The sequence below is a fragment of the Pseudoliparis swirei genome, chromosome 11, assembly GCF_029220125.1.
Source record: "Pseudoliparis swirei isolate HS2019 ecotype Mariana Trench chromosome 11, NWPU_hadal_v1, whole genome shotgun sequence".
Classification (NCBI taxonomy): Eukaryota; Metazoa; Chordata; class Actinopteri; order Perciformes; family Liparidae; genus Pseudoliparis; species Pseudoliparis swirei.
In genome coordinates, this window is record NC_079398.1 from 7,297,628 (window position 1) to 7,318,923 (window position 21,296).

The 21,296-nt window shown below is 45.2% G+C and overlaps 1 protein-coding gene across 1 annotated transcript in view; it reads right to left on the reverse strand.

Moving 5' to 3' along the window:
- myt1lb (myelin transcription factor 1-like, b) overlaps positions 1–21,296 on the reverse strand; it is a 92,475-nt gene that overhangs the window by 23,156 nt on the left and 48,023 nt on the right. Inside the window, exons 6-12 of the mRNA XM_056426714.1 lie at positions 17,923–18,095; positions 17,058–17,871; positions 12,884–13,018; positions 9,335–9,425; positions 5,478–5,585; positions 4,443–4,669; positions 3,461–3,750 (exon numbers count right to left, since the gene is read on the reverse strand). Of these exons, the coding sequence (XP_056282689.1) occupies positions 3,461–3,750; positions 4,443–4,669; positions 5,478–5,585; positions 9,335–9,425; positions 12,884–13,018; positions 17,058–17,871; positions 17,923–18,095 (1,838 nt within the window). The remainder of the gene's footprint in view (positions 1–3,460; positions 3,751–4,442; positions 4,670–5,477; positions 5,586–9,334; positions 9,426–12,883; positions 13,019–17,057; positions 17,872–17,922; positions 18,096–21,296) is intronic.

The following is a 21,296-nucleotide window of genomic DNA, read 5'->3' on the forward strand; positions in this document are numbered from 1 at the left end:
TTTATTTAATATAGCCCAATATGACACAGTACTAATTTTGCCACAGTGGGCTTTACAATCTGTACATATACAACATCCCGAGGTACATCAGCAGCGCCATGACAGGAGGCCGGCGCTCCAGGCGGGAGGCTTCAGATACCGAGTAAAAAAGCTTCAGTTTTGTCTTAACATCAGGAAGTTGCATGTCATCCATGTTCTTATGTCTTTCAGACATGCTTGAGGTTTAGTGAGCTGGTTGGTGTCTTCTGGTTTGATAGATAGATATAATTCAGTGGCGGGCCGTCAGGGCCAGCAAGGCCTTCTCTGCTGGCCTAAACATCATCAGAATATATATTTTTTTCTAAATATATTTCCCCACAAATATGTATTCAATTATTTCCCAGAGTAAGAGTTATTCTCTTAATTTCATAGCGTTCCTCTTGGTTGCGCTGCTGCCAGCGCCAGGTTGAGATTTGGAGGGCTGGTCTTTATGTTAGATCTTTTATCCAATCATATTCAGCCATCGTGTGTTGCCAGGGGGCTAACATCTGCCCTTAGGCCTTCAGAATCAACATTGAAGGCGCTGGTAGCTTCAAGTGAATGGGAATGACGATGTTGTGTCAACCAATCAGCTTTAGAGTTGGCTCCTCTAGGCCTTCTCGAAGGCCCCGGAAGCGGCACAGGAGCCAGCTAGCAGGCGGAGTGCTGCATGTCTTTTGATTGGATTACCAATATTGAGAGGCGGGTCCTATGGGCAGGTAGATGTAAAACCTCAGAACTAGGAAACTGAATTTGATAAAGGAATTAATTCGCGGACTACAAAGCTGTTTTTTCAACCCACAATGGCGGAAGGAGGAGAAGATGTCGATTTGGTCGAGCATATACTTGAAATCTGCTTTGGGTGCGACAATGCCCTGTTTAGTGAACAAACGAGTGCAAGTGACTTTTTTCTTCTTTTTCTCCGTCCCGATGCGCGCATTCTGCAGCGGGCGAGACGGAGAGCCGAGAGAAATGACATGCTGTTGTGTAGATACGATCAACATCAGACGGCTGTTTAGTTTAATAAATGAACAAAGACGTGCTATAGAGAAAATGACGGGGGCGGGCCAATTTTTTTTAATGTCATGCGATCTACCAATACTACGCCGTGATCGACGTATTGAGCCCTGGTCAAGAGCCATGGCATCATAATGATAGTAATAAGAGGTGGATTAATTCGGGTGGGACTGTGTAGGACCTCACTGAAGGCCCAGGCCCCAGGCCCACGGCCCGCCACTGATATAATTGAGTATCATCTGCAAAACAATGAAAGTTTATGGAGTGTTTCCTGATAATATTGCCCAAAGTAATCATGTATAAGGTAAATAAAATGGGTCCAAGCACAGAACCTTGTGGAACTCCATGACTAACGTTGGTGGTTATCGAGGCGTCATCGTTTACAAATACAAACTGAGACCGATCTGATAAATAGGATTTAAACCAACTTAGTGCGGTGGCTGAAATGCCAAGTATGTCCTTCCATTCCATAAATATTTATATATATTTGCATCTCTCTCCTATTTTGTATCACTTTTTTTATTTTCGTCAAGCAATATCGTTATTTGGGGCAAGTTGGACTTGTGTACTCAGATGAATTGGGAATCCAGTTAACACACTAGTCATAATTCAGCTTTGATGAAAACTCAACTTGTTTTGGGAAATAGTGACATATTCTTTCTTTAAATAAGTGCTGTGAGGTGGATCTGATTTATGCCGAGTGCTTCACGTGGTTTTTGAAAAGTGAATCATAAATATTTGCAAATGTAACTGATAAATATAATACTTGAAAAGTGTGACGTTCTAGAACAGGATTTTTGGTTTTGGGAGCCAGGCGGTGCAATGAGCATTTATTCAAATGAAACTATCTCAGACGTTGAGAGGAGAAAATGACACTTTGGGTTGAATAAATTCGACGTGCAGGCGAAGAAGACAAAGGAACAGGCGACGAGAAAAAACCAAGGAGGCGCGAAGATGTGAGAGTGTGAGGTTTTCATAAAGACGGAGAAAGGAACGGCGTGTGCCACGAGGTGAGTTGTGGAGATGAAAGAGGAAGAAGAAGAAGGAAAAAAGAAACCTCTGAAGTCTTCCCGTCTCCCCCATGCGGCCCTGAGAGCATCCTGCCCGCCTGGCCCCGAAGCAGCAGAGGGACACCAGGAAGTCCGGACTGCTTTCGGCGTTTGTTCCCGCCAACTTCATTTAGTTTCCCTTTTGCTTATAGCTTTTTTTCTTCTCTCTCCTGACTCTCATTAACTGGAAGTCTCTGCTGTCAACATTGGCAATAATAAGCCGGCACTTGCCCTCCGCTGGGCTCTCTTCCCATCTCCAGGCATTCTCACATCATGCCCCCCCCCCCCTCTCAGATTCTCACCCGTCATAACCTCACCTGCTCGCCGTCATTTCTTGCACCAACCTCCCCGATTTGCTGTCTCTCTCTCTCTCCCTCTCTCTCTCTCTCTCTCTCTCTCCCTCTCTCTCTCTCAGCATCTGGCCTCAGATAATATGGAAACACCGTCACCTTATCTGCTCAGAAATGACACGCTGGGCTCACGACCGTGTCAAGCGGCGCCTCGTCCGGCTCCTATCTGATCCCCAGATGGAAAATAAAATAATAAAAAAAGAGGCCCTGGCGAGCCCCCGAGTGTAAGACACAGCCCCCGGATCTCTAATGGAATGTGTGTGTGTGTGAAATCTCCCCAACGTTGTCAGTTCCCAGCGCCAGCATGAGTGTAATGGAGGAAGCACAGAGATAATGTGTCAGTGGATTCTGGTGGCTGCAGCGGGAGGCCGGGGTCTTACCAGGAGAATATGTACGAGTCACGTGAGGCCGCATCAGGACATGTGTGTAACATTGCTTTATGTGTGTAACATTGCTTTATAACCACCGTTAATACGAGTGATCACAGTTATTTAACTGGCGACAAACAATGAAACCACCATTTATAATGTGTACTTATTAGTATAGCTATGGCTTATGTTATTTCACACTTTACATGATAAGAAAAAGATTCGTAAATCTTTAAGAAATTGTTGATGGTTGTAAACTGTCTATAAACATTAACTGGATGCTTTCACCAAGTTGCAACTGATTAGAATATATAATAATACTTTGTAGAATGGTTCATTCATATTTTGTATTGCAATCTATGAACATTATATAATGCTATTTAAATAGTTAATACTGTGACTATTTAATGCTTATAGAAGTTTTACAAATTATTTGGTAATCATTGACAAATATTTAACTTAAGTTACTTACAATATACAATTCACAAACAAATGATTTCATGCCACAAACTAGTGATAAAATAACATTTTAAACATATGTGTAACTAATGATGATGGAGCATGATGACGATTAGGTGTAAATCTCACATTAAGTCATGATGGTCCTAATAAAGTGTGACCTTTCGGTGGACAGGAGGTAGATATGAAGTGAGCCTACCTGCGAGCACAGGTCCTGGGGCTTCCCCGCCATCCCGTGGGGCATCTCCCGGCAGCGCGTGGACAGGTTGAGGATGGCCGTGGCCGCCATGTGGGCGGCCTCCATGTCGTGGCTGTAGTCGAAGCTGCTCTTGCTGCAAGTGCTGCTGGCGCTGCTGCCCCCGCCCCCCCGGCCGCCTTCCGGGCCCCCTCCTCCTCCTCCTCTGCAGCTCAGGCTGCTGCTGCTGCTGCTGGGGGCGTAGGTGCTGGTGGTGCTGCTGGCCGAGCTGGAGGTCTTGCAGTAGCGCTTGGCTGCGGAGACAGACATTGGAAATGAAAAGAGGGCCGCGTGGCTTCATAAAGGTGAGCACATTGAGCTGAGCTGGGTTTCCCCATCAGATTACCCCGAAGGAAGCGAGTTTATGCATTTCCATTTAACTACTGCCCACATTTTAGGATTTCTGAAAGATACTAATTCAAGAAGAAGAAGAAGAAGAAGAAAAAGAAGAAGAAGAAGAAGAAGAAGAATTGTTATGCTGCGTTCACACCAAAAGTGTTGGGAAATTTTCGCGCGAGTAGATCCCATGCAAAGTCAACGTCCAGATGCGAATGGTTGCGTTAGACGAAAATCTTCGCCGGCCGCCGCGTTCGGCGCGAATTGCTCGGCAAGAAAAACAATCCCGACGCCGAGTTGCGAAAGTATAAACAGAACTAGAAGCAGTGGTTAGTTCGTCTGTGGTGGATGGCGGATATGTTAACGGTTTCCACGGAGTAAAGCCGGGGAGATAAGCCCCGCCCCCTCTAACACTTTTGGTGTGAACGCAGCATTACATGCATTAAACACTAAATACTCGTGCAAAAAATGGCCGATAAGATTTGGCATTCAGTACATCGAAGGATTCCACAACAGATTCTTCGAGACCCTGAAATGTGTTTGGTTGATGCGGCCCAAAGGAATCTTCATAATGTTAACAGGAACTCAATGGAAGAACAGGAAATAGTACCGTCGTGTCCTTTGGGGGAGGAGTCTCTCTGCCCGTGGACTTTGGGTGCGATGGCCCGTTTGCCGTACGCCTGGTGGCTGTTGCTGCCGTCGAAGGCGCTGTAGTCGAAGCTGGTCTTGGAGTACTTCTCCAGCTCCTTGGCCAAGTTGGAGCGGGGCGTGCTGGTGGAAACATTGTTCTTGTCACCATACTGTGGATAGTCCAGTTGTTTGACAAAGCACATAGGCCTGGAAAATAAATGACCAGGGGGTGGAAGTTGAACCGAGGCACTCAATATTGCCCTGGGGGAATGTGGCAGAGGCAAAAGGGGAAGAGGCAGCCTGCGATACTCCAGGGTTACAACATGGAGGATGATGCTGGGAGATGGTACAGTAGAGCGCAGATGTTTTCTTCCTCTTGCTTTATAAAAATAGCTACAAGTGTTTTGCATTCCTCGTCAATACAAAACAGTCCAAATGAATTCCCCCCCATTCCTTTCATTACACTTGCATACTTCTGATGGGCTTTCATCATCTGATACGCATTTATGTCCTCAATCTAAGACCAGGAACGAAAAGGAAATGCATGATCGAGTGCTGATGATGTCCAGTTGAATATGAATATCAAATGTACAATTAGTTATGACTTTTTCATCGCTGCGTTTTCATGACAATCAAAGCAGCTCTCGTTGAGAAAAAAAAGGCTCTCCTCCTTCGCTTGTGATAAATGAGGCCAATTTCATTCAAATCTAATAAAACGATCTGCCTTCAATAGTGAGCAGGGAAACAACGTGCAGCCTCTTGGAAGTATTCTCGCAGGACGGGGGAACATAAACATAAAACATAAACATAAAACACAAGACCTGAAGAATCTCAATGGCTGAACACAAGAAACGGAGCGAGACATCACATCCTGATCACAGGTGCACTAAACCTATTTGAACACCTTGCACAGTCACGATGCCCTGAAAGCTGTAAGAATGAAACATTACATGCCATATCGTGGCAGAGAGTCGTCATGCGTGATGTGTGTACGAGAGTGAAAGGTGAAGACTACCTTAAGACTCGGTCAGAGGCCTGGTTGGACTTGGGGACATCGCAGCCCTGGTGCTTCTCCTGGGCTTTGGCCAGCTTCTCGGCTGCAGCGAGGGGACATCCCGACAGACTGGAAGAAAAAAGACCTTTGAGTTGCAGACCGGAACCAACCCCTTGCTGTCACATGGTACGCACATACTGCTACAAGTGCTCGTCAGCCGAGGTCACCGGTAGATTTATATCTATATATATATATATATATATAAAGTATCAGTTCTTAGAGTTTTAAATTATTCTGGAACATGTTCCAGGATGAGGGTGCAGAGTACACAAAAGCCCTTTTTCTCATATATATATATATATATATATATATATACAGTATATATACATATATAAATATATAGAACTGATACTTTTAAATATAAAATAAAATAAATGGAAGCAGGTTCCCAACAATGTAAATGTTTGGTAAATTAACTCTGTTATGTCACTTATCTCTTAACTTGTAGTTTCTTTTTAACTTGTCTTGTTCTGTGTTTTCTGTTTGTAACTGTGTGTTTCCTGTGTCGCTGCCTATCTTGTCCAGGTCAACCTCGAAAAAGAGATTTTTAATCTCAATGGGTTTCACCTGGTTAAATCAAGTTTTAACTAAAATAAATATATATTACCATGACTTGTTTGGAAAGTACTCGCTTAAAATTTAGAACGGCTCATTTCCATCACTTGTATGCTAACGCACTGCATCCAACATGATTTGCATGAGAAGAAACACACTTTAAAATATTAATAAAGAGATGAAAAAAAGAAAACAAATACAATAATGGAAAAGGGGCTGCAGGAAGCCACAATAAATAAATGCATTACAGTTTTTTTCGATTGCTAAACGACAGCGGGCACAACTGTTTTTTCGATTGTAGCGACAGCGCGGGCAAACTGAGTCACATGTGCAAAACTCTAACCACAGTCTGCACTACCAACAGTCACCTGAGCTAAACAGTTCACATCACCTGCAAAACTCATTCCAAGCAACACAACTCTTAACACATGATTCAAATCACGCTCAGTGCAGCCAAACACTATGAACAACCCTCACTGAGAAAACACACACTGTCACTCAGAACACACGGAGAGTAAAAACACGAGATCAACACCAATACAGAAAATACTAACTTTTCATCTTTACAGTTTGAACAATTTCAGTGACTTCAAACAAAGTAATATTTTCTTCAAAGAAAAGAGTGATTTCTTCACATGATTTATTAAATTTTAGAACATAACAATTCTTTAAGGTAAATGAAAATTAGCAGTTTGCTTCAATAGTCTGTAGTAATTTACAATTACAGGGAATGAGAAAAAAAAAGAAACTAAAAGTACATACTGTAATTCAAACAAATAATTGAGGCTAATCCCTGCCCTCTCTAGTCATCAGTACATGTTGTCATCAACATCACATCTCATGTTCTCTCTTGCCACCTGGGAAGAACCTTCTGGAGGGCTGATCCATCCTGGCAGTCCTCTGACCTCGTCCTCACATCCGCGGCACGCATGGCTTCAAAAGAGACATTTGGTCATGTGGGTGGTGACCAAACACTTTGTTGCACCCAACCCTGCCTCTCTCAATGAGAGACCATGGTTCACGACATTACATGGTCTATAAGTGGAGCCCTTATTTCATCTGGAATAACAGCTCTTTGTCTTCCTCCACGCATCCCCTCTCCCTGCCTTCTCCTCTCCACGAACCTATTTCTTCTTGTTCCATTTCCAAAATCAGTCTTTCTGAGCTCTACCTATATATACTGTAATATATATATATATATATGTGTGTGTGTTCACTAACAAGTCTAAAACAAGACACCTGCTTTCAGCTGAAATTGCAATCAGCAGTGTTTGAAAGGCACAAGCTGAACTCTATTCCGTTTTGAATGTGTGGTTCACAGTGTTGACAGCAGTGTGTTAGCATTTGAACAAAGTGCTGTAGATCCTCAGTGTTGTGCAGGTTGTGGTTAAAGTCATGGGATAAGTGTTAGAGTTTTGAAAACTGTGTCAAAGCAAAAAAAAACAAACTAGAGTGGTCCACATGAACTGTTGCTGCTGTGCAGACTGTAGTTAGAGTTTTGCACATGTGACTCCAGTTGTGCCCACTGTCGTTTAGCAAACGAAAAAAACTGTAACATCAAACACGCTGGTAATGCACAACCCTCCCCACAAAACAAAAGGAGCAGCAGAGCGCCTTATATCCAGTCCAGACCTCAAGGGGGAGCGCTGACCTTTGACCTTTTACAAAGGCCATGGAAAAGACTTCGGAGTAAAGAAATAAATAGGGACCTCCGGTGGCGTGCGTTTGTGACGTTGTTTCTGTATCAGCGCCGTGCTGCTGTTGTCTTGTCTTTCTTATTTTCATGTTGCAGCACGTTTAAGTGCTGCACTAGTTTTGTGTGTTTTTGAGGCTGCAGCGCGTCTCCTCCTCCAATGGGAACGTTGTTTCCGGGCCGCTGCAGCGCACACGCCCTCGTCGGCCACCGTACTTTTAATGCTTGGAAATAATAACGCAATCGGCGACAGCTTGCATGTTTCTGGTCGAACGGCTCAAAGTAATTCTCTGAGTAGATATTCCCACATGGACAAATGCACTTCACAATGTGACTGTTGAAAAAAAGAAAAAAGAAAAAGAAAAAGAGTATTCCTTTCTCTCAAACACACACACATGGACGCACAAAACAGACACACACACACGCACACACACGCACAGGCACACACACTTACAAACACACACATGCACACACACACACACACTCACGCACACACACTCACATACACACTTAAACAGACACACGTGTACACGCATGCGCACACACGCACCCAAGCACACACACAAACACACACTCACGCACACACACTCACACACACACCTACAGCGTGTTCCCTGGCTGTTAAACCTCCTCATGACAATGAACTGACCAGAAGTGACACAAGTTCACGTTGTTATCCTTAACCTCGATCATTCTCCATCCGGCCTGTCAACGCCATCGAGGCGGCTGAAACAATGATCTCTGACAATGGCCCCCGAGGCAGCGCCGAGCCGTGCTCGTGAACACCAGTCATCATCATCATCATCATCATCATCATCACACGTGGGTGACTGTGTGCAGGTGCGAGAGCGTGTATTGGAGTTGTGAAGCAGTGGCATACGAAGAGGCGTATTTATATATATATATATATATATATATATATATATATCGGCTCTTCTCTTCAAGTAAAGGTGAAAGTTTACCGTGCGTGACCACGTGCTATTTGGTGGCGGCACAGAGGCGTCCCGGTCGTCCCGGGGTCGCCACCTTCTCCTGTCACCCCGGCTGAGGCAGAGAGGTGCTAATGGCTGCTGCTGTGCACCCGACTCCCTGAGCATCTGCTGCGGGGGTGACACTCCTCTCTCACTGTCACCTCGCACCACCATCCCCCTCTTCTATTTCCATTTCACTCTCTCTCTCTCACTCTCTCCCTCGCTCAAAACCTGCACCTGATGGATGCCGCTTTCTTTCTTTTTTCCACAGTTGATAAATGATTTATGCTGCGCGTGGTGTGAATTGCTGCATTCTAATCAGTCTCGGTGACACCGTGGGGATTGTTAAGCAGCTGAACGACTTTAATTATTCCCTTCCTCCACCGACATAAGAAGCGAGACTTGTCCACACACCGAAAGAAATGTAAGTATAAAAAAAGAAGAAGAATGGTTTTAGACAATAATTAAACAGAAAGATGATGTGAGGGAAAACAAATTACATTAAAAAAATTTAAAGTACAAAAAATCCCACGGTGAAAAAAAAGAAAAAGAGAAGGGTGCAACATGGACAGTGCCATACACGGCAGGCTGTCACTTACCTTCTGTGGGAGTTTCTGTTGCTATTGACATGGCCGCGTCCGGTGCAGCCAGGCGTGGGACACTTAAGAACATTCTCATACATAGCCACGACTTCACGCAGACAAGGAGACAGGAGTGAAAGACAAGGGAAGGTTAAGAGCCCCTTTCACAATCACGCACAAGCTCTATTAGTATGTGAGGAGCTTTGGCATTATAAACATCATTAAGAAATGAGCCTGTGTGAACCCAAATGACCCCTTCTTCTTTTTAATGAAGGCTAGTGTGGAGAGGGGGGGGGGGGGCAGGAAAGGTTCCCCCCCCACCATATTCCTTCCACTTATCCGGTCTATTCAAATTAGTATTCAAGGAATGGGGACAGTCATGAATTAAAAGATGTCATTTGAGTTGAACAAGGCACGAGACGGAGATGGGGGGGGGGGGGGGGGGATTTTGGGCATGCAGAGAGCGGAGCGGCCAACGGTTAGCAATCATGCAAAACACCGGCCTTGAAATCAATGGAGGGAGCATGGAATACAGCTCCTTGATAGACTGAGCTCGGTTAACAGCCGTCCGTTATTGGGGCAGATAGCGCCGTCTTCAATACCATTTACCATTAAAACAGTCCATAACTGTCTCCGATCCCCTCGGCAACCAGCCAATTAGATTAATGATCTATGGATGTCCGAGAAGGAGCCCGTTGGAGCACCGCGGGCGCCGGGGCCAGGGATCGTCTCCAAATCAGCGGCGCGCACGGGGCCAAGCCCCCATCGGCTCTGGTTTCATCATTATCACCCCCCTTAAACTTTAACCCCTCATCATCCTCCTTCCCTCACATGCTAATTGCCATTCGGTGCAGGTAATTGGACAAAAGCCTGCCACCCCGACATGCCACGAGCCAATACATTATGCATATATCGCAGGTTTGCCCCGTCCTCTGCAAAGACCCACGTATAGCGAGGCGAGGAAAGCGGCGGGCACGGGCGGAGCTGTCGGGGTACGATGTGGCTCCAGGTGCCTCGCTTGGTACAAAGGTAATTCACTTTTTAAAAGACAAGGAAAAACAAAGAGTCCCACGTGAAGCCAATTTATATTTTAGCATGGCACAGAAAAGAGCCACAACGAGCAAACAGGAATGGGAATAAATGAATTTAAGATATAATTTAATCGTCGTTTCCACATTTCCCAAGGAACGGTCTGGTTGCACTGTGTGATTTGCCAATTACATAAAGCCACTGCATTAATAACACATTGTCCATTCAGTACAGCAAACGTGTTAATAGAGGAGAGACTTGCCCGGCGATGCCGATGGGTTTTCAATGTAACGACCCACAGGTGGTCATTTGAATGGGTCCCCAATACTAATGTACAAATTGCATGGTTAAACATGCTTATGAAGTTATCTATTAATATTCTTCTTCTTGTTGTATAAAAAGAACATATAATAGAGTGCCTCAATTCATTAAAATAAAACCAAAAATTTGAATTGTTCATCATTTTGAGAAATCTGTGTGTCTTTTTCCTTTCTGAGAAGAGTTCTTATCCACACAATTAAAAACTCATTCTGACACCCACTACTGAGGTGTAACAGACCACAGTTACTTTGAGTTACTTTTCGAACTTTGTGAAAACTTTTAATTATAACGCTATCGTGATGCGTTCAATGTGATTTTGATGAATTGTGAAATGTTGTTTTTGGTGAGAATAGATCCAGTTGTTTAAATGAGATGCTTTCACAACATGAATAGATATTAGAGATGAATTATGAGCTGTTAATCTCCTAACACTACCTCGAAGGACCTTATAATACAACAATAAAACTACTCATGTCAAGAATTGTTTTTATCAATACAAATACAATGTTTTATTTTATAATAATCTGAATTGAGTTTTTATGCAAATAAGCACGATGACAATCTGTCACAAAGTACAAGAATAACATTTGGAATTTTTGATGGTTTACTCTGTCTTCGGGACAGTTGAAATGATTTCTCCAGATGGTGGCAAACTTGTAATTTGTGATATGGGGCTATACAAAATAAACTGAATTGAATTGAAAAATTGGCGAAATTAAAAAAGTAGTCGAGCACCTTGAATGCCAACAAAACATCAACCCAAACAATCTGGATCTGTTGCTACGGCTCATCGACGATGTGATCGGGAATCTTTCAAAAAGTTATATTGGCTGATTGTTTTTGTCCTGCTGGTCTGATCTGAGACTCAACACCACGATACTAGTTTCCATTCAAACTAAGTTATGAATGCTGTTATGTTAACTGCATGCCACGTTTTACTCTAACCACCCATTCTGTACTTTTCTTTATTTGGTCTACAACTGCATATTTATACAGTTGGAAAAAAATCTAAAATGTAAGCAGGAACCTCTCCGCCTTACCGGCAGCTGCTTGTGTGAAACAAAGACTTAGTATGAGACTATTGACCACATATCGACAGGAGGCTGGCTGGTGATGCAGTGGCCTAACTCAAGCCACCCAAAGCAGCTCACCTTTTAACAGTGAGAGTGTGTGTGTCTGCGTATGTGTGTGTGTGTTTCCCTCTCAAGTGTCCTTCTGAAGGACTGAAGATGACGCCGCAGAGATCCAGAGGAGAACTCTGTGTGATACAAAGCATCCTGTGCAGTATTGGTGGTATCATTTCCCCCCAAAAGTCAGCGCCATCAACACAATTGAGGCATAGGAGGAGGAACAGAGACATCGTATTCCAAAATATCCAGTGACAATCAATTCAAGCCCATTCCAAATTCCATTTTGGGGCTCTCGACCTCGGTCAAGGTCAACTGCTCTGAGCCATTTCACATTTCTGGGAGAAAAGCACACCTCGGGTTAGAACACGAGTCGTCTGCAACACTGCTGGACTTTAACAAGCCAGGCTTTAATGTCGGCTAATTTCTTTGCCATTATTAAAATCTTTTATTTTGATTGCGGCCCGGGTCCCGACCGATCATAACTTGATTTTCACGTCGCGGTCAATGAAACGTGTAAATGCGCTTTTATTGAGAAGTTAGCACGAGGTGAACGAGACTAAAAAGCCGGGGTGGAATGTGGAAAGGGAAACACTCCCTCGTCATTCCACGGCTAATGTTTATTGCCACTTCACTTGATCTGTGGCTCGGAGATATAATATGATACAGCTATTCAACAGGACTTAATTTACCAGGGACTACAAGTCAATTAATGGGCTTTATGTCACGGGCGGCTGTGGCTGGCTCGGTGTTATCAAGGTCGACGAGCACCGTCGGGTTGAGGGCGTAAAAAAATAAATGTTCAGGTCCAATCAACATTACAAATGAATGGGATACATGGCTCACTTCCCAACTCATCACCACGACACACGAGACAGGCAATCCGCAAGCAAAACCACAGCCCCCATGCAAAAGGTCACAAGAGAAGTGCAGCTGTGACCCCCCCCTCTCCCCCTCCACCCCTGAAATATCAAACACAGTCGCACAGAGCACACACACCGAGCCGGACACGCAGCGGGGATCGCTGTAAAACATGCCTGATTTCCCCGCACATCAAAGAAACATGGAGGCTTTTGGCCGCGTCGCTTACTTTCTGGTGGCACCCGGTCTTTGTGCGGACAGCCGGACAGGCTCCGGTGGTGGGGGTACAGGCCCGTGACGTGACCCGTGCCGTCGCAGCCCGGCGTCGGACACCGACTCTCCTTCTTGTCGGCGCGCGAGGCGTCTGAGGGCAGAGAAGGGTCTCGATGATCACACGTGACACAAGTCACACATGGCCAACGGCCCCCGTGACCGCACTGTGGCAGCCCCGTGACATCAGAGCTCCCCATGGCGTGTTAGCCACAAGGGAGTTACAGTGGCATCGGTGAATGAAGGCCTTTACACTCACACGACACACATATGATGAAAATATGATGACAAAATACTCGTCTGCGAAACTATTTATACAAGCAGCGGCGAAATAATATATTCTTTTGATAAAAGGTGTGAATAGGATTAACTACCAGTCCTCTTACAGACTGTCTGAGATTAAATTGTTAGTTTAACCCACTGTGAGCTGTTTATTTTTGAGTTTGACTGAATTTAAAGGGTACCTGTAGTGAAAGCGAATATGTAGCCAGATCAAAAGATAATGTGTTTCTAAAGGTTATTCATGCACTGACGGTCCAGTATTCAATAACAATACGTAGTTTAGGCTGTTCAAAGTCCTCAACTCCGACATGCGACATTGCACTGGAGCTTGAATATGTCGCGGGTGGTGTGACGTCAAATCGTTGAGAGATCGACAGCCAGCCACAGCGGATGTGTTCAGATACCAATATAAACAACGTCGAGCGCTCGCAAACAAATGCTGAGAGATTGATAATATGGACGATGAAAGATTGTCTGATTCAGCAACTGGATACTTGTTTGAACCTTTAAAAGCAGACTATCCCCATTTAGTGAATTGTGACAGCGATGATAGCGATGATTCTGATGAAGTTGATGCCGAAGGACCGCCGGTCCAGATGCTTCACCGTGCGGACCGTGCACGCAAGTCGGCGGACGTTTGGTGCAGTTGTGGGAAATGTGTGCCACAAAAAACAGACATAGAGTGCATTTGTTGTAAAGAGCACGAACTTATGTCCGATGATATAGTGTCATTAGACCTCATCTGCTTCACACAAAAGAGTGAGCTTGATAGCTACATCGCGCATAAGCCAGCGCTGGAGATGTCTTTCATTGATGCAATGATCGGCCGACATGTTCGGGGGCCTGCACCGAGGAGAACTGTCAAATCGGTAAGTTTGCCAGTTGTTTCATGTAGGCTAATTTGCGATCACCAGAGTTGGTGTGATTATTACTAATATTCTGAATATATTCACCTTTATTCTTCCATAAGCGAGAGGCCTAACATTTGCCTGCATACTCCGGATTGGCTGAATTCCTTTCAACGACTCAACGTCATAGTTCGCTTTGACATGAGTAAATAACTAGCAAAATGGCTGCGCCCTGAAGCGTTCACGGACTCGGAATGTTGACAAAGAAATGTAAATCCTCGGGCTATGCGTGACTTGTTGACAATAGCGGCGGGGTAAATATGATTTATTTGATGCGCCGAATGGATGTAGCACGTTGTTGTTTTGCACTACAGGTACCCTTTAAGTTCTCTCATGGGAAACAGTCATATCTAGGGCTTTTATTGTGAAAGGTAAGAACTGAAGGAGTAGATCTGCTCTGCGCTGCATCTGTTAGATTAAAAGACGTAATAAAGTGTTACGCTTTACATTTGTCCGTCCCACTAAACGTGATTGGCTGATGTCTTTATTGGAGCGAAAGTTCAGAGAAATATACCTTGATCCAAATTGTTTTGCCAGTGCGGTATTTGCTTCCTGTGTGACCGCATGTGACCCCCCACTGTAGAGGCTCAGCAGCTATGACATCAGGATACAGATATACATTATGTGGAGAGCTCAGTTGAACATGTGTAGTTTGTTATTTATTTATGTCTGCTTGTCTGGAATTGATGGCAATTAAATGGGTCATATTTTTCACTTCTAAAAATCTTATTTTGAACAAAATATGAATTATTAGATAAGGCAGTGCTCTGTTTAGTGCATGATTGAGTATATGGTCTCTAGCAATGTTGTGTGTGATTCAAGACATTGAATAACCTTTCTGTCTGTTGCACGTGACGACCATCCGTTTAGACACACACTTGACTGTCTGCAAACAAAAGCGATTGAATATTAAGTGGCTCTTATTTCTCACTCAAAGGGCATTATTTATTGCTTATAAGCTTATCTGAAGTGATGGAGAGAAGACAGAGATAATAATCGGCTCGCTGACAGATCTCTTGATGCAATGAGGGTTCCAAAAAGCACGCTCACACACACAGACACACACACACACACACACACACACAGAGAGAAAGAGAGAGAGGATCGTCTTTCCCTTCCCAAAAGCTGGCTCTCTGATTTCTTCGAAGCCCCGATCAGATACAGTTACAGTTGTTTCTGCCAACGTAACCGTCCGCCTTTGAAACCCTTCGTCCGACCGACAAGGTCGAAGGTCCTTCTTACAGTCAACATGCAGTTTACATTTTAAACGAAAAATCAAGTGAAAGAGGTGGGAGGGTTGAAAAAAAAAGCCTACAAAACTGTAAAGGAGGCGTGGAGCACGCCTACTCATACATTAACAAGTGAGTCACCGAATGAAACCCCATGTCTCATCCATCAGGAAACGAAAGTACCTCATTATCCTCCCCGGCTGTCGTCTATCTATGTCGCGTTATGGGGGCATATGAGTTTGGTCCAATGCTGCTCCGTTCCTCTGATTGATATTGATAAAAAGAACGTGGTCGGCATGAAAGCGTGCGGCATCTTCATAATGGCTTCTTTTTTTGGGGGGGGGACAGATTATTACAACGTCTGTCGGCATTTGAACAGCGTGTTGGGAATAATTCTTGCCCATCTCCCATTTTTGCGCGAGGGCCCGTCCGCGTGTTCTGCCCGCCGCGCTCCCATCGCAGGAGAGAGCGTGGTTAGAAAGCGGGAGGGGGTATTGATTGTGGGGGGACGGTCTGCGCTCTGCATAGCAAATGGCCCCCCATTACCATAACATCTCCGGATAATTAATGTGCAGTCAGTCGGCCTGCCGTTCGTTATCGGTCATTTTGATACTGTTCAATTTTCATCTGAGCCTCGTGCCTCTGGAAAGGCGCAGGGCTCTTCTCTCTCTCTTCTCCCCCCTCCCCCTCCTCCCCCTTCCTCTCCGTGCTCTGTTTTATGAATCACACAGGAACTCTGGTCCACGAGTGTCTGCCTCTATCTCTCCGGGGGGGAGGGAAGATGTTATCGTGACACAACTGTCCTCCGCGTCCTCTTATTATTCCAACACAAGCCAGACGCAGGGGCCGTGGATGGGCTTTCCAAAATTAACATTTGTGTGACATTTAAGTTGCAATATATATATACCTGCTGTGAGTTGTGTGGCATTTACGGCGTTATACAACCCTGCTGTGAATTAGCATGCTCTAATTTGTTGGTCCCATCTGATAGCTTCCTTTACGGGGTCGGGGGGGAAATGATTTAACCTAACAGTCGGAATATTGTTGCAGCTTAGGATATGATGAAAGGAATAATTAGGAGTTAAACCAGGTAGCTTGAAAATCAAACTATTGTAAATGCCAATGCAATGTCAAGCAGACACCCAGCACACTGTGTAACAGTGACCACAGATGGGAAACCGCCTTCTACTTTATGATTGGCCTTAGATATTTGTCCTTTTATTTGATAACCGCCAGTATCAATGTGAACGGTGGGTCCTAATTGACTCAAACACGGGCCGAAAGCTCCCCTGATCCCGGCAGAATGAATCCAAGAGGCCTCCGTTTTGTAGCTTCCTCTCCCGAGTGCTGGCGCAGGTTTATAAATAGGTTTTACCCCAAGCTGCATCGCAGGGGATGAGATGTGCGGTCCTAACTGGCCGTGCAGATTGCCATTACTTATGCCTGACAAGTCTACCCTCTGATGTTTCCATGCCGGCCTATTTTAACAACATAAGCCGCTCCCGCTGCTACCGAGATGCGAATTTCCAAATTGGCTGAAAAAAGCTTGTCCGGGGGTTCCCAGAATGCACATGGGCTGTCTAGTCTCCACTAGATAGGACGCAGCCAAATGGTAGCAGACAAACATTTTTATCTGAGCGTGTTAGATGAGTTACGATGTCTACCTCTGTATCGTTGTGGCTTCTAGTGGTCAGCATCGGACAGAATGACTCACCTTTATGGTAGAACGGCTTCTTCATGCCGTCAGGAAGCCGGGCTTTACGCTCCACGCCGTAGCCATGCCGCGGGCCATGGTCTTCGTGGCTATACCTCACCCCGTCTCTCCTGGCGGCCTCGGCGGCCATTTTGTCCCGCATGGCCTTGGCGCGTTCCGACTCTAGTGCAATGGCTTTCTCCAACAGGGACAGGTTGCCCTTCGTCATGTCGAACACTTCTTCCGATCGGTCCGACGTCACGGAGGCCGTGTCCTCGTCGAAGTCCCGCAGGTTGCTGTGGTAGCGGTTGTTGTCCTGTGCGCAACTGGCAAAGGCCTTGGAGCGCGGGCTCAGCTGCTCCTCCAGCTTCATGAGATTGTCCATGTCGGAATAGTTCCTGTCTTGGCTGTGGTGGAATTCCCCGTAGCCGTGGTGCTGGGCCTGTTGATTGGGATCCCCGCATGAGAAATGGTTTTGCTGGGACGGCCCATTTCGGTCGGTGGACTTGGTTTCGCTGAGCTTGCGAGCCAAGTCGAAGCATTGGTTCCGTAGGCACTCCAGACTGCTCAGACACACTTCTTCGTCGCTGTTTTCGATTTGTCCATGACTGTTGATCTTAACTTGTCCATTCCCACCGTGTGCGCTGTGACCACATTCGTTCTGGCCGTCCCCAAACTCCTGTCCGTCTAAATTGTCAGACAATACTGTGCCGTGGCCTTGTGCCAGAAGTTTAAGGGAGTCCACCGTCTCCCGGACCACATCGCTGTCAATGTCCAAACTCAGATCCCTCCTCTGTGTTTCTGCTCCCTCTTCTTCATCCTCCTCTTCCTCCTCCTCCTCTTCGTCCTCCTCGTCCTCTTCTTCGTCCTCGTCCTCTTCCTCTGCGCTGTTCGAGGAGTTGCTGTTCATCTCCGAGGCCGTCATGGCTCGATTGGCGGCGTCCTCTGCGATCTTGCCCAGGTTGAGGAGCGACTTGGCCACGAGTTCATCGTAGTTCTCGTACTCCTCGTTGTTGTTGTTGTCCTTCTCCGTCGCGGGGCCAGATTTGGCGCCGCCGCCTCCCCTCCTCCCACTGCTAATCTTCTGAATGTCCTCTGTTGGAGAGAGAGAACAAACGTCTTGTAATTTCATTTCCGTCATTCTATTTTAATGGTAAATCAGATTTCTGGGCTTGGTCCATCTAAATTGGATAAGGAACTCTTTGCATCCCCTAATAATTTACTTTGAGAGTCTTAACAGCAGCTTGTGTTCTGAATTGTGAATCAGCACAGGAAGTTAAATATAGCGCTAGTTCCAGAGAAAGATGCTCTGATAAATGGTAATCTATGAAACCAGGGGCTATATATTTTAGTCCTTCTTTTGCACTTATTTCCTGGACGTCTATAGAAAAAGATATCCAAATATCTAATGTAATCTTAATTAATACAAATAATGATGCAGTGATAATTGCAGACGGACACAGACATGTCATTTGCTTTATAGTTAAATTACGGAAACAATTCTGTAAATAGTTCTAAATTAGATAACATTCAAAAAGTGATAAAAAAAATAAAAAACAGTGACCGTGTTTACATGCATTCGAATAACTGGCTTAGTCGGACTGAAATCGAATGATCCGTTTCATGTAAACACCTTTGTTCGACTATGTGCGGTCTGACTACGATCCGATTAACACCCCTGGATAACTCGATCCGATCCGGTTGATAATTCGACTATCGCGGCATGTAACGGTGAATTGGATTAGGAACTGGACTTTGCATCTTTGCGCATGCTTGAGATCCCGCCGCCCTCCTGCCTCCCATGTCGTGACCCGGAAGTCGAAAGAGTCGAAAGAGACGATAATGTCACTATTAACATCATGCAAGAATAGTAGAGGGATGTAGCTTCGCCTTGCTCTCTGTTCGCCATCTTTCTCGAAATGTTGATGTTGTTGTTGTTGGTTGTTGTTGGTAGTGGTGAAGAGGTCAAGCGGAAATGGCTGTATCACCACGAGTTGTAATGAAAACAGCGCTGCCTATCGTATCGGATATAACATGCTTTCGGCCAATGATTCGAATTACTCACTGCCATGTATATTGGGATAACAGCAGATCCCCCAAAAGATAGCATAGTCCGACTAAAGCAAGATTCAAATTATACCATCATGTAAACGCACTGAGTAATATTGTGTTCCATCTGCAACCGGATGAACCCCATTCGGTAGCTTTTCATGGTTTTGCTGGTAAAGTTCCTCTTTTTGTATTCAATCATCAGGATCTTTAGAATTCCTTTCACTGCCTAATTAGTTCTGACGGGCTGCAAAAGGTTACTGAACCTCTTCTGTCAGTAATTTCAAGCGCTCGCTCCTGGAGCACTTCCAATCTCTCCTTTCACATTCATGCCCTCAGCCGCCAAGAGCACATCGCTCTCGTTGGCGTCACATTTGCCACTTACATTCCTGCAGAGAGCCCCCCCCCCCCCCCAAACTAATAAAAACAGTGTTATTTCTCAGTGATGAAATAATTAATTATCACCTGGCTCACATACTCTCATATGAACTTGACTGTATTCATCAGAACAAAAGTCTGTAAACAAATCAGACTATTATCAGACTATATACTCACACACAAACACACACACACACACACACACACTAACAAACACTCCAATATAATGAGAGCAACACAAAATTGGTGCTTGGGGGGTGAGTGAGGGCTTTAGAGCGGGAAGAGGGAGCAGTCACGACCGGGCACATATTTTGACATAATCTTCTTCTAACATCAACCCTCCTGCACCGCGGGTTTAATTTTTGACGGCATGAAACAGGGCACAGGAAAGCAGCTCGAGGAGCAATCAAGGTATACACAAAGGAAGCGAAATAGATTAAGGAGGGAACAGAGACACGGACCTGCCCTGAGCATGTGCACGTGCCGCTGAGAAACACAGAGAAGCTCCGGAATGTCATCTCTATTACATTTAGGAGATTGGAATCTGCCCGGCGACCATCCGGTACACCTGTTGTCTCGGGGCCAATGGGGAACATGGTAATGATGCATACGGAGCGCTTTTCCTGCCATCCTCAGATAATACGGGGGCCGATTAAAGGAGGCGAGGACGGGTAATCGATTCATGCATGGATCGGGATCGATGACTTCAGTCCCACCACACAGTCAACGGATGTTCTTCATTCTAATATATATTGGAATTGTACAAATAAAAGTGGACGCTCGAATATGAAAATTCACACATCTGGTGAAGGAGCTGAACAAGGAATATTCGGACAACAGCTGTAATGATGGTAGATGACTCGGCCGCAGAGAGAGAGAGAGAGAGAGAGTCCTAAAAGCAAGCTTTTGGGGGGGGGGGGAATAAACCACGTACCATGTGTGCTATAGATCCGACTGGACATTACCACATGAGAGATACTCGCTGACTTGTTAAACAGAACACAAGTGTTGCAACCCTTTTTGGGGGGGATACATGAATGAATACAAAGACAAAATGTAAAAAATCAGTGTGGTTTTGTGTGCAAATGTTTGTGTTTAAACTATTGCAAATGTAAAACTCCAGCGTGACTCGCCTCGTAAAAATGTCCCAAGCAACGCAGTGATCATCTGCTACCCGAGGTGGCAACAGTCCACTGTCTGTGTGTTGAGAGGCGGGGCCTTGGCCGTGAGCTCTAACGAACACCATGCCTCTGTGAAGAATCACATTCTGGGAGGAAAATAAATAAATAAATAGGAGCGTGGCTGCTGAGATGCCACATCAACACTTTGGGTGGGGAGAGCCGCGCGCCAACCAGGATTCACACGCTCCTCTCTCAGAGCCTCACTCCTAATTGGATTTGAAGGCACTGTCAGGTCCAATCGTGATGTGGGGGTGCAAAGCAGAATCTGCTGGAGAGAAACCTGCCAAATCTGGTCTTGGGCAAGTTGGGATGGGGGGGGGGGGGGGGGGACACAACGACTCCAGATCAGATCTGGATGGTATTTGAGTGTCAGGTCTTTGGGAAAGGCAGGATTAATGAAATACACAGTAAATTCCCCAGTGTTCAAAATCCAGTGCCAAAGTATATTAACTCTTTCAGAGTTATTACAACACTAGCAAGAGTAAATAGCCCCCAGTGTTGGTGTAATTTTTCAGAGTAAATTCCCCAGTGTTAAAAATTCAGTGTTAAAGTGAATTGACTCTCTCAGAGTCATTACAACGAGAGCAAGTAAAAACCATAGTGATGACAACGTTCACTGTTACTCTGGGAAGCTCCGCCCCATCCTTCCCCT